Source organism: Schistocerca americana, chromosome 11 (assembly GCF_021461395.2).
Source record: "Schistocerca americana isolate TAMUIC-IGC-003095 chromosome 11, iqSchAmer2.1, whole genome shotgun sequence".
Lineage (NCBI taxonomy): Eukaryota > Metazoa > Arthropoda > Insecta > Orthoptera > Acrididae > Schistocerca > Schistocerca americana.
The window spans coordinates 195,800,503-195,815,159 of NC_060129.1; the positions used below are offsets into that span (position 1 = coordinate 195,800,503).

General features: G+C 40.1%; 1 protein-coding gene across 1 annotated transcript in view; it reads left to right on the forward strand.

Annotated features, from left to right (window-relative positions):
* LOC124553543 (forkhead box protein F2-like) overlaps positions 1-14,657 on the forward strand; it is a 375,196-nt gene that overhangs the window by 294,174 nt on the left and 66,365 nt on the right. Inside the window, exon 3 of the mRNA XM_047127390.1 lies at positions 9,146-9,265. Within this exon, the coding sequence (XP_046983346.1) occupies positions 9,146-9,265 (120 nt within the window). The remainder of the gene's footprint in view (positions 1-9,145; positions 9,266-14,657) is intronic.

Below are 14,657 nucleotides of genomic sequence, written 5' to 3' on the forward strand. Positions count from 1 at the left end.
GCAGGTTCGAATCCTGCCTCGGGCATGGCTGTGTGTGATGTCCTTAGGTTAGTTACGTTTAAGTAGTTCTAAGTCTAGCGGACTGATGACCTCAGATGTTGTAAGTAGGCTGTTTAGGTTTTTTTATTGGTAATGCCACCTCTGTATGAAAATCACTGGCTGTGCTGTGGGCAGTCTGTGGCTGCTTTGCATTGTTGTAATACTCGCCATTGTAGTGTTGGGCAGCGGCAGCTGGATGTGAACAGCGTGTAGCGTTGCGCAGTTGGAGGTGAGCCGCCAGCAGTGGTGGGTGTGGGGAGAGAGATGGCGGAGTTTTGAAATTTGTCATGAACTGCTATATTTATATATGATGATATCAAGGTAAATACATTGTTCGTTCTCTATTAATATCTTTCATTTGCTAACTATCCCTATCAGTAGTTAGTGCCTTCCATAGTTTGAATCTTTTATTTAGCTGGCAGTAGTGGCGCTCGCTGTATTGCAGTAGCTTGAGCAGCGAAGATTTTTGTGAGGCAAGTGATTTGTGAAAGGTATAGTTTAATGTTAGTCAGGGCCATTCTTTAGTAGGGAATTTTGAAAGTCAGATTGCGTTGCGCTAAAAATATTGTGTGTCAGTTTAAACACAGTCGTGTATAATTGTTCAAAGGGGACGTTTCATATGTCGACCCTTAGCCGAGGATACCTCACTGGAATCTTCTGATTTTTTTTCTTGTAGTTTGTGTAATTAGTGTAGATTTTGTTTATTGATAGCGCGTAATCATAGAGAGAATTTCCTTTGTAGTTGTAGTTTTTCATTGTTGTACAGTAAAACAGTTGTGGCATGCATGTAGATTTGCACCAAGTATTTCGCAGCTGCGCTGGCAATTAAGTAGACATTATTTCCATTGCTATGTTATTTTATTTTGCTCTTCAAATTGTGCTTTTCTGTGTTATCGTGTGAAATATTGTGACAATTATGGCGTGTGAAAAACGTAATACTAGGCTCCAAAGTAAACTGAGAAATGACAGTGAAGACGAAAGCAGTGTGTTAGCGCCGCAGAGTAATGAATTAACTGATGTTCAAAGTAGTAATTTGATAATTGTGCATAGGGAAATGGAGCGGGCGGCAAACAATGGCGTGGACAGTGAAACAATTAGTGAAGAGGGAAGCATTATCGATCGATCGGTCGGCAATAGCTCGCCTCAGGAAGCCGAAATGACACGACACGATTTCGCAAATACTGTAGATTCAGGTTTTGGATCCTCACCGTTTTCTCAAATAAGTCAAGACACATTTTCTGCTTGTCAAAATGTGAATGTTTCCGGTGCAAATTCACTGCCGAAAAGCACTGAGGAACATGTTTCAGACACCAATGCATTGTTATTACAGTTGATACAACAAATGGGACAAACACAGCAAAAGCTTCAAAAGTTAGACACAATGGAACAAAATCAGAGACAAACACAGCAAAAGCTTCAAAAGTTATACACAATGGAACAAAATCTCAAAAAGTTAGACACAATGGAACAAAATCTTCAAAAGTTAGACGCTACACTTGAACAAACACGTGAAGATTTAACCACTGAGTTACATAACATTGAATCGAAATGTCAGAAAGTGTGTAATGACGTAAAAACACAAATTTGTGAGCATTTTCAACCTATTTTTTCGCGGCATGAAAATGCATTACAGAATCACGAAGCAGCCATAAAAGAACTGCAAACCATTGTTCATGAAAATCATGAGACCTTGTGGGCTAAAATTGACTCAGTTGCATCTACGGATTCGGTTACACAACTTGCAAAAACTCAGGAAAACTTAAAGGACACAGTAGATTCGATTTCAACACAAATGGACACTCTGAAGCTTGGTTCAGAAAAACACACTGAGGAAATGTGTTCATTATCAGAGAAAGTAGTTGAACTTTCGGATCAGCTAAGTAATTTATCTACGAAGGTAGATGATAATCTGAATGACGCAAAACCGGTAGTCTTTAATGACACAGAAGAGAGCGAACAAATTAGGAAACTGAAACAAAATCTGAATGAAATTGATACGCAACATCAAAGAGAAATCCGGGAAGTACAAAATCAGCTGACACAGGTAATACAAGAATTACGTATTTCAGAGGACACTCGCGTTCCAATACGGGAAGAGGGACATAGAAATACGGAACAACCACAAAATAATAACACAGGACACTTCGGAAGTTATTAAAGAAATTGGCAAGGTGCACCGAATTTTGAAATGGAACCGCCGAAACGACGTAACAATGACCGATATGCGATTCGCCGACATGATGACTTTGACTATAAGCTGTTCATTACTACACGTAAATTCAAAACATTTAAGAATTCTGGCAACGACATTCATCCACAAGCATGGCTCCATCAATTCTCTCATTGTTTTCCTCCCAACTGGTCGTTAGAACACAGATTAGAATTTATGTGTGGCTACTTGGAGAATGAACCAGCTGTAAGAATGCGATCGGTCATTCACGATTGTCACAGTGAAGGAGAATTTTACCATGCCTTCCTCTCAGCATATTGGTCTCAAGCCACACAAGACCGAGTAAAACATGGCATCATAATGATGAAACGTTTCGAACAATCTGAATTTTCCAGTCTTATGAAATATTTTGAAGACATGTTGCACAAGAATCAGTACCTGTCAAACCCATACAGCCCCTCAGAACTTATCCGCATTTGCTTAATCAAATTGCCTGAACATTTACGACACATTATTTTGGCAGGACGTTGCAAAGACGACATTGAAGCTTTTCAGGGACTGTTACAAGGATTGGAAATTGACACTGACAATCGCGGAACGCAGGAGCACAACAATTACAGATCACATCAGTCACAATTCCGTGAAGAAAGAAATAATAACTGGACGCGACAAGGCTATTCTCACAACACAAATCGTGACCGAAACAGACATCACCCGTATTACAACCGTTGGCAGAGTAGTAATAATTACAGTGAAAGATCACCTCTCCGCGGTAATGACTATCACAGAGACAATCAGAGAAACAGACAATATGGGAACCAAAATAATTATTATTACGGGAGACAGAATAACTTTAGACGCAACGGTCCAGCGCGCAGTTACGATTCAGGGAGAAATTCTCCACCACTGAACCGACAAGAAAGAAATTACAGGAACTACCAACATGACGACAGACGATGTGATCGTAACGACAGACCTGAATTGCATCAGAATTGGCGGGATTCAAACAGAGCAGGGCACTTTCGACAACGTGAATTTGTAGAAGCTAGGTCTCCTAATCCCAATAACGGCGCGCGCCAACAAAGAGACAGACAATGACTCGCGCCGCAGGCACCCGCGTGCGCCGGCTGGCTCAGAGAAAAATAACATAGACGCTAACCTTGAAAAAAATTCCAGTATTCTTTACCGACGTATACCGCATGATAATTGCCTTGAAGTTGAAACTCTGCGTACTAGGAAGAGTAAATGTTTATACCAATTTCACATGTAAAACCGTTTATTGAAAGATAATCTGCTTTTTAACTTTGTCTTTGCCATATAACTTTTCACTTTACATTACTAGTATGCTTTGTCAGACTTAGAATCTGTTAATATGCAACAATGTTTGAAGTTAAATATCCAGTCAAGAACCAAGAGAACTTATTTAAACAGAAATTAAGAATGCATTGTTATAGTGAACTGACGACACATCGTTATTGTGTGTGTACATTCTTGTTTGTTAGTGGCACGATTATGTAACGACCATAAGGCTCACATACTTAAAACATATAGTGGTACTGCTAATGAGATTTTAATGCAACATTTTGGTTTACTTGAAAATATATTCTGGGTTTAAAGTACTTTCTGTGAGATACCAGATGACACAGTGGTTAGTTTGTGTGACAGCTACACGATTTTATCACGACGCTACTAATGAGTGACAATATACAATGTTGCTTTTGCGGTGTTTCTGTTTTATATCTGCACAGTTTTTCTGTTTTATTCTGGAAAGTAAAACATGTTTTAGTAGTAACTTTTGTAGTATAGCTACAATGAGACAGGGTTTTCCGTAGCACCACAATACGTTACAGCACAGTACGTTCTTTACCACAACAATAAGCGTAATAACTAAGACATCTATACGCAAAGCATTTCACTTTCGTTTATCATGAGGTAAGTACATTGTCTTCTGCAGAACTTAGCTTTCGGAGGACGATAACTACGACACTTCCACAGAGATTATCTTACAGCAAGACGCATATTTAGCGCTACCTGACACGTATTTGAGTGATTAATTTTGTACTTAAAACATTTATTTTTAAAGATTTTTGAATTACAAAGAAAGTTTTCCGTGATACATTTTATTCCATTGCTGTAATCTGTTACACCTGAGGGTATAATTACATTAATCCTCAGGGGGTACACGCCTACTTTGTGTACCATGTGTTTGGCAAGCACAAGGAGCCCTAGCTAATATGGTATTTGCTTATACAACTTTACACATCGGTACCATATTTCTCTAACACACAAATTACACAGCTATCTGATCATTTAACTGAGAGAGACAAACATTTATTTTACTATATCAGTGTCCGCCCCAGTAGCTGAGTGGTCAGCGTGACGGATTGCCGTCCTCTGGGCCCGGGTTCGATTCCCGGCTGGGTCGGAGATTTTCTCCGCTCAGGGACTGGGTGTTGTGTTGTGTTCATCATCATTTCATCCCCATCCGGCGTGCAGGTCGCCCAATGTGGCGCCGAATGTAATAAGACCTGCGATATGGCGGCCGGACCTGCCCCGCGAGGGGCCTCCCGGCCAATGACGCCAAACGCTCATTTCATTTCATTATTTTACTATATCAGTGACAGATGTTTGCGTAATTACACAGTTGGATAACTTCACACTTATGAAACTGTATTTTGTCTGTACTTTGTAAACTGTTCATATTTTTTCGGAATCATTGTGATACTATGAGAGCTTTGAATGATATATTTGGTATGGATTCATGATTTTTAAAGTACGTTTGAGGTAGATGACACTATTGAAATGAGCAGAGAATTTTTTTTAGGTTTTGAAATTATTGGAGGAAGCTACGACGATTTTGAGATTTGACTGAGGTGTTATGATGTTATTATTATGACGACGATGTGTACTATGCTGTTGAGATATGTTTATGATCAATAAGATGATGCTACCATATATGAGGAATAAGAAGTATGTTGGAAACCAAGAATCGTACTTTAAGAGTTATGAAATGTGCGTAAATGCGTGACTGTATCACAATGCTGACGAATATTTTATTTGGACACTTATATTTTTAGGATTTTCTTTCTACAGATTTGCAACGCTAATTCTTGACCTGTGAAATATTTTTATATGAGACTGCCACTGTAGCGGAAACTGTTGTCGTAAATATTTCCGTAAGAAAATTAAGTGACCACCTGCACGTAATGTGTCGTGGGCACCCAGCTGTGTCAGACGCCTGGAAAAAAAGCCATTAGCGCGTGCCTTTCAGAGCACAGGAAAAAAAAAGGGAGGCCATATATCCTGGCCATTGTCATTCCTTTAGAGAAAGCATCGCAAATCCGACACGCTGATTACTTGGAAACATATCGTACTTTCTGATATTTACTGAAATGCCTAATGAAATGACAAGAAATAGTTTGTCTACACACCTGACTATGACTACTGTCTTTCTAGATGAGAGATTTTTTTACTACTTATGAAATGCCACATGACTATTGAACGATGTTCTTATGCTTTGCTTTGTACATAGTTGCTTATTTCATTTGATATCTGGTTTCTAGCTGCACTGCAGCATTGGTTAAAATAAAATCTTATAGATGTACTAATATAAATATTTTCTGTCTACAGATCGAGTAAATAATAATTTTTTTAAAAAAATGAGGGAGCACAAAATGACATTTACCTTCACAGGAACTGCATTCATAATTTTCTTTTCAAGTAATTGGTAACTTTTTGGTAGAATAACTTCTTGTGGTGCACCACTTTAATTACATAGATATTAAGATGTGAATATACATTTCCCTTATCTGCATTGTTGTTTTTACTGTAATATTTTTTCTGCTTGAGCTATGTCATGTTTAGGTATAAGTTACTGCTGTTTGCCAGGCGTAGTGTTACTGAATTTGACTTTGTGTTACTATGCTAAGCCAATTTTACTACTCATTAATTTTTCTTGTTGCTGCACATTGGCTCATATTAGTTGTAATGTTGCATTGCTTGGTAATTTAGATTTACTGTAGCTTGCTTTGCAATTTTCCAATTTTTTGGTCATTGCTGTTTGTGTTACTTATTTTGTGCTGCTGCATTGCCTCGTCCCTTAGTTTAGCATCTGAGCTCAGTAGATTTAAGTTAGCTTAAGAGGGGGTAGCCTCTAAGAGAATGAGTTGCGATGAATTGGAAGAAATGCATTGAGAAAACAGGTTTAGGTAGGATTTTCTTGGAAATAAATGTTGAGGTAAGAAATGTGTGAACATATAAATACAGAAAGCATGCTTAGAAAGAATTTTTTTGGTGGAAACAAAGGATGAAATAAGAGGAAAGATATATGAAGTTTTGGGTTGGACTGCAATGAAACAAACCCTGTCCTTTCCTATTGGTGTTATCCCACTATGTGTTTGTGTACCCTTGTGTATTTGTTTTCTTCCTGTCTCTGTGTAGTTTCATAGAATTTTTTCTTCTTTTAATATTAAGCTACATTCACTATGATGAGGAATACTGTTATCCTCGAATATAATTGGCATTAATAATATGTTATTTACTTTGTAAAGATGTTTAGACATTATTTATTCTGTTTTGTGTTAATGCTCATGTGTGAAGTTGGTGTTTCGAAAGTTATTCTGATCTTTTATGTATGTACTCATGTCATAATTCCTGGAACGCTGACGTATATGTTATTTCGATTCTTTTGTAAAGCCTGTACTACAAATGTTATCTGTATTATTATGTTCTTTAATGATGTATTTTGTACCTTTGTTATTGTATTTTTATGTTACCAAATTGTAATTGTTACCAGTTCTTCAAATTAAGTAACATTTCACTGCACACGTTTCTGTTGGTCATAGTACATGGACAATATGTGAGAAGTAGGGACTGATAGTGTTTGGACGTGTGTTAATAATTCAGCAAGGGACTGGATAACAGCATTGCTGGTTCTAAGGACAATTCCAAACACTTTGTGAGTGCACAAGTGGTGGTTTATGGACTTGCTATATTCTCTGCAAGACTCTTCGATGGTGATTGTGCACCTCCACAGTCGCAAAAGATGGCTGCTGGCCATTTCTACAAGGACTACAGTGGGTCTACACCTTTGCTGACTCACCAGTACCATTATTTCTACAAGGCCTGCAGTGGGTCTGCACCTCTGGTGGCCCACCAATACCGTAATCTCTACCAGGACCACAGTGGGTCTGCTCTGTGATGACCTACCTACCAATATTCTTCAAAACGTCGAATGAACTCTGCTGTGGGTTTGCTCTGTTGTGGCCCATTACCTGTCAGCATTTCAAGAGTCAGCACTGTCTTTCCGCTGGAAGGACAACACTACTTCTTCAAGACTGCATGGAAATCCACTACTTCTGTGTGCATTTTCTTTTACTGCTCAGACTTTGAGAAAAACACTGCAATTTTACTGTGATGAATCAGGACTCTCTTTATGGACTGTGAGAAAATTTTAGCTTTTGACCAACATTGTATCAATAAGTGTGTGCATTTGATTTCTTTGTTATTGTAATTATGAAAAATTTTTTTCAAATCTGTATTGGCCACTGCCCAATCCAATTGTAAAAATTTTTTGTGGGGAGCATGGGGGCTATGTAAGTAGGCTGTTTAGGTTTTTTTATTGGTAATGCCACCTCTGTATGAAAATCACTGGCTGTGCTGTGGGCAGTCTGTGGCTGCTTTGCATTGTTGTAATACTCGCCATTGTAGTGTTGGGCAGCGGCAGCTGGATGTGAACAGCGCGTAGCGTTGCGCAGTTGGAGGTGAGCCACCAGCAGTGGTGGATGTGGGGAGAGAGATGGCGGAGGTTTGTAATTTGTCATGAAATGCTATATTTATATATGATGATATCAAGGTAAATACATTGTTCGTTCTCTATTAATATCTTTTATTTGCTAACTATCCCTATCAGTAGTTAGTGCCTTCCATAGTTTGAATCTTTTATTTAGCTGGCAGTAGTGGCGCTCGCTGTATTGCAGTAGCTTGAGCAGCGAAGATTTTTGTGAGGCAAGTGATTTGTGAAAGGTATAGTTTAATGTTAGTCAGGGCCATTCTTTAGTAGGGAATTTTGAAAGTCAGATTGCGTTGCGCTAAAAATATTGTGTGTCAGTTTAAACACAGTCGTGTATAATTGTTCAAAGGGGACGCTTCAATGTTAAGTCACATAGTGCTCTGAGCCATTTGAAGCATTTAGAAAAAACGCAGTTGATATCCGTTTGCCCTATGTCAGCGTCATCTAGCGGGCTAACAGTAGCGCCATCTGGTTTCTGCCTTCAAGCTAGACAAGTTTCGGTCTTTGTAGTTTTTACGTTTGACCCCTATTTCGTGAGATATTTGGCCTGATCAATGGAACACTACATGTATATATATATATATATATATATATAGATTATATGTATATATATATATATATATAGATTATATATATATATGTATAATCTTTATTTGGAATCGCACATCCTTGATTCTTGTGCAGAAAGGTGTGCAGTATACTGCTGCATCCATTGTCAGTAAGCTACCACTAGAATTCAAAAATCTTAGCAGTAATCCATGCGGTTTCAAATCTAACAAAAGAGTTTCGTCATGGATCACTCCTATTATCTCGAGAAGTTCCTTTAAAAATTGAGCTGATTCTTATAGTACATTGTTGATTGTGTTTCCGTAAACTTATGGCATGCGTTTTTTGGTTCATAAACATTGTATTTTATCTGTTATTACTTTTATGTTGTAATTTCATGTACTGACACGTTCCATGGCTGTGGAGATTTGAGCCTCAATTTGGTCCTACGGAACCAGATGTGTAGAATAAAAAAAAGGATAAAGGCTGGGAACCGCTTGTCTAGAATGTCTGACTTTTAGTAACTGTGTGTGCTCTGTATCATCCAACATGAGACACACACGCTGTGCGGCTGACATTTGGATGTGTCGTTTCGGCAGGCAACGCATCTTCAGGGCAGTTCAACCGGCAGTCGGACGGCAGCGGCGCGGGACCACAGCACCAGCTGTACCTGGTCAAGACGGAGCTGCTGGCCGCCGACTCTGATGTTGGCAACACTGGTGAGTGCGCTACCGCACGGCAACTCCCTACAAACTGGCGAAAATCAAGGTTTTTTTTACAAAATGTAGTAGGTAGATACTATAACAGAGAGCGCAAAAAAAGATCCTTTACAGTTGTAGGGTAATAACAGTAGTAGACATAGATTTGGAAGAAGACGATATTTTTTGTTAATAGTAGAAAATAGCTGTACCCAGTTACAAATCGCTGGGGCTCAGTCTGCTTAATTGGAAAGAAAAGAGAAAGCACACGTTTCTAACATGCATGGGAATTGCACCGGATGATCAAAAAGTCAGTATAAATTTGAAAACTTAATAAAGCACGGAATAATGTAGATAGAGAGGTAAAAATTGACACACATGCTTGGAATGACATGGGGTTTTATTAGAACAAAAAAAAAAAAAAACCCATATTGCTAGACGCGTTAAAGATCTCTTGTGCGCGTCGTTTGGTGATGATCGTGTGCTCAGCCGCCACTTTCCTCATGCTTGGCCTCCCAGGTCCCCAGACCTCAGACCGTGCGATTATTGGCTTTGGGGTTACCTGAAGTCGCAAGTGTATCGTGATCGACCGACATCTCTAGGGATGCTGAAAGACAACATCCGACGCCAATGCCTCACCATAACTCTGGACATGCTTTACAGTGCTGTTCACAACATTATTCCTCGACTATTGTTGAGGAATGATGGTGGACATATTGAGCATTTCCTGTAAAGAACATCATCTTTGCATTGTGTTACTTTGTTATGCTAATTATTGCCATTCTGATCAGATGAAGCGCCATCTGTCGGACATTTTTTGAACGTTTGTATTTTTTTTTGTTCTAATAAAACCCCATGTCATTCCAAGCATGTGTGTCAATTTGTACCTCTCTATCTACATTATTTCGTGATTTATTCAGTTTTAAAATTTATACTGACTTTTTGAACACCCAGTATATACGTCCTAATCTCCACCCCTCGCCGGACTCTGTCCATTTTTCCCTCTCACTTTCTTTGTCAATCTCCTCCATTCCTCCTCTTTTTCTTCTTCACCTCCTCACCCCCCCCCCCACTCTGCATCTCCTTTCCCCCTCTGTCTGTCAATCTTCTCCTTGCCATTTTCTCTGTCTACTTCCTCCCCTCCTGTGTCCATCTCCCCTTCCACCCTTCTCTCTCTCACCATGAGCTTTGTTTACTGTTATTGCAAGTTCAGATGCTGTAGTAGTAATCCCAAAGAAAGCAGGTGTCAACAGATGTGAAAATTACCGAACCATCAGTTTAATAAGTTACAGCTGCAAAATACTAACGCGAATTCTTTACAGACGAATGGAAAAACTGGTAGAAGCCGACCTCGGGGAAGATCAGGAATTCCGTAGAAATTTTGGAACACGTGAGGCAATACTGACCCTACGATTTATCTTAGAAAATAGATTAAGGAAAGGCAAACCTACATTTCTAGCATTTGTAGACTTAGAGAAATCTTTTTACACTGTTGACTGGAATACTCTCTTTCAAATTCTAAAGGTGGCAGGGATAAAATACAGGGAGCGAAAGCAGTAAAGGAAACAAAACAAAAATTAGGAGTAGGAATTAAAATCCATGGAGAAGAACTTTGAGGTTCGCCGATGACATTGTAATTCTGTCAGAGACAGCAAACGACCTGGAAGAGCAACTAAACGGAATTGACAGCGTCTTGAAAGGAGGGTATAAGATGAACATTAACAAAAGCAAAACGAGGATAATGGAATGTAGTCGAATTAAATCGGGTGACGCTGCGGGAATTGGATTAGGAAATGAGACGCTTGAAGTAGTAATTGAGTTTTGCTATTTGGGGAGCAAAATAACTGATGATGGTCGAAGTAGAAAGGATATAAAATGTAGACTGGCAATGGCAAGGAAAGCGTTTCTGAAGAAGAGAAATTTGTTAACATCGAGTATAGATTTAAGTGTCAGGAAGTCGTTTCTGAAAGTACAGGGTTATTACAAATGATTGAAGCGATTTCACAGCTCTACAATAACTTTATTATTTGAGACATTTTCACAATGCTTTGCACACAAATACAAAAACTCAAAAAGTTTTTTTAGGCATTCACAAATGTTCGATATGTGCCCCTTTAGTGATTCGGCAGACATCAAGCCGATAATCAAGTTCCTCCCACACTCGGCGCAGCATGTCCCCATCAATGAGTTCGAAAGCATCGTTGATGCGAGCTCGCAGTTCTGGCACGTTTCTTGGTAGAGGAGGCTTAAACACTGAATCTTTCACATAACCCCACAGAAAGAAATCGCATGTGGTTAAGTCGGGAGAGCGTGGAGGCCATGACATGAATTGCTGGTCATGATCTCCACCACAACCGATCCATCGGTTTTCCAATCTCCTGTTTAAGAAATGCCGAACATCATGATGGAAGTGCGGTGGAGCACCATCCTGTTGAAAGATGAAGTCGGTGCTGTCTGTCTCCAGTTGTAGCGTGAGCCAATTTTCCAGCATGTCCAGATACACGTGTCCTGTGACGTTTTTTTCGCGAAAGAGAAAGGGGCCGTAAACTTTAAACCGTGAGATTGCACAAAACACGTTAACTTTTGGTGAATTGCGAATTTGCTGCACGAATGCGTGAGGATTCTCTACCGCCCAGATTCGCACACTGTATCTGTTCACTTCACCATTCAGAAAAAATGTTGCTTCATCACTGAAAACAAGTTTCGCACTGAACGCATCCTCTTCCATGCGCTGTTGCAACCGCGCCGAAAATTCAAAGCGTTTGACTTTGTCACCGGTTCAAATGGTTCAAATGGCTCTGAGCACTATGGGACTCAACTTCTGTGGTCATCAGTCCCCTAGAACTTAGAACTACTTAAACCTAACTAACCTAAGGACATCACACACATCCATGCCCGAGGCAGGATTCGAACCTGAGACCGTAGTGGTCACGCGGTTCCAGAATGAAGCGCCTTTAACCACAGGGCCACATCGGCCGGTCTTTGTCATCGGGTGTCAGGGCTTGTAGCAATTGTAAACGGTAAGGCTTCTGCTTTAGCCTTTTCCGTAAGATTTTCCAAACCGTCGGCTGTGGTACGTTTAGCTCCCTGCTTGCTTTATTCGTCGACTTCCGCGGGCTACGCGTGAAACTTGCCCGCACGCGTTCAACCGTTTCTTCGCTCACTGCAGGCCGACCCGTTGATTTCCCCTTACAGAGGCATCCAGAAGCTTTAAACTGCGCATACCGTCGCCGAATGGAGTTAGCAGTTGGTGGATCTTTGTTGAACTTCGTCCTGAAGTGTCGTTGCACTGTTATGACTGACTGATGTGAGTGCATTTCAAGCACGACACACGCTTTCTCGGCTCCTGTCTCCATTTTGTCTCACTGCGCTCTCGAGCGCTCTGGCGGCAGAAACCTGAAGTGCGGCTTCAGCCGAACAAAACTTTATGAGTTTTCCTACGTATCTGTAGTGTGTCGTGACCATATGTCAATGAATGAAGCTACAGTGAATTTATGAAATCGCTTCAATCATTTGTAATAGCCCTGTATTTGTTTTGAGTGTAGCCATGTATGGAAGTGAAACGTGGACGACAAACAGTTTAGACAAGAAGAGAATAGAGGCTTTCGAAATGTGGTGTTACAGAATAATGCTGAAGATTAGATGGGTAGATCACATAACTGATGAGGAGGTATTGAATAGAATTGGGGAGAAGAGAAATTTGTGGCACAACGTAAGAAGGAATCGGTTGCTAGGACATATTCTGAGGCATCAAGGGATCACCAATTTAGTATTAGAGGGCAGCATGGGGGGTAAAAACCATAGAGGGAGACCAAGAGATGAATACACTAAACAGATTCAGAAGGATGTAGGTTGCAGTAAGTACTGGGAGATGAAGTTTGCACAGTATAGAGTAGCATGGAGAGCTGCATCAAACCAGTCTCAGGAATGAAGACCACAACAACAACAATGTATATTTATATATTATATCTGTTGAAATGTAGATATATTAAAGAAGTAGGTATGTAAAAACGCGCCTGTATTAGAATTCAACGTTGTGTCAAAATTTCAAAGCAATCGGTCAAGAACTTTCGGAGATTAACGATTCTGAACAAACCAACACTTATATGTTTATAACGTTTTCCTCTTTATTACATATGTGCCAGATGCTGCTCCAGTCGGTATATAAAAAAACGCGAGTATTCAAATTTAGTGCTGTGTCAAAATTTCAAAGCAGTGCTGAAGAACTTTCGGAGATTTAAAATTTTGAATAAACGAACGTCTAAGTTTGTACTTGCATAGTACTGTAAATGTTCCTAATCGCAAATCTCCGGAAGTTTTTGACCGAATGCTTTGAAATTTTTAGACAACGTTGCATCTGAATACGCGGTTGTTTCTCTGTGCCTATTTTTTTAAATACATGAAGTATATGACTTTTTATAGGGAAAGGTCGTTACAGCAAACCTCAAAAAGGTACACACACAGACACAGCGGTAGGTGGGTCAACACAAAATGTCCAGACACTCTGTGACTAAAATGGTACTGGAACAGAGGATGACAGACTAAAGGCCGAAATACTAAATGTCTTTTTCCAAAGCTGTTTCACAGAGGAAGACTGCACTGTAGTTCCCTCTCTAGATTGTCGCACAGATGACAAAGTGGTAGATATCGAAATAGACGACAGAGGGACAGAGAAACAATTAAATTCGCTCGAAAGAGGAAAGGCCGCTGGACCTGATGGGATACCAGTTCGATTTTACACAGAGAACGCGAAGGAACTTGCCCCGCTTCTTGCAGCGGTGTACCGTAGGTCTCTAGAAGAGCGTAGCGTTCCAAAGGATTGGAAAAGGGCACAGGTCATCCCCGTTTTCAAGAAGGGACGTCGAACAGATGTGCAGAACTATAGACCTATATCTCTAACGTCTATCAGGTGTAGAATTTTGGAACACGTGTTATGTTCGAGTATAATGACTTTTCTGGAGACTAGAAATCTACTCTGTAGGAATCAGCACGGGTTTCGAAAAAGTCGGTCGTGTGAAACCCAGCTCACGCTATTCGTCCACGAGACTCAGAGGGCCATAGACACGGGTTCACAGGTAGATGCCGTGTTTATTGACTTGCGCAAGGCGTTCGATACAGTTCCCCACAGTCGTTTAAAGAACAAATTAAGAGCATATGGGCTATCAGACCAATTGTGTGATTGGATTGAAGAGTTCCTAGATAACAGAACGCAGCATGTCATTCTCAATGCAGAGAAGTCTTCCGAAGTAAGAGTGATTTCAGTGTGCCGCAGGGGAGTGTCATAGGACCGTTGCTATTCACAATATATATAAATGATCTTGTGGACAAAATCGGAAGTTCAGCGAGACTTTTTGCGGATGATGCTGTGGTATGTCGAGGGGTTGTAACAATGGAAAATTCTACTTAAATGTAG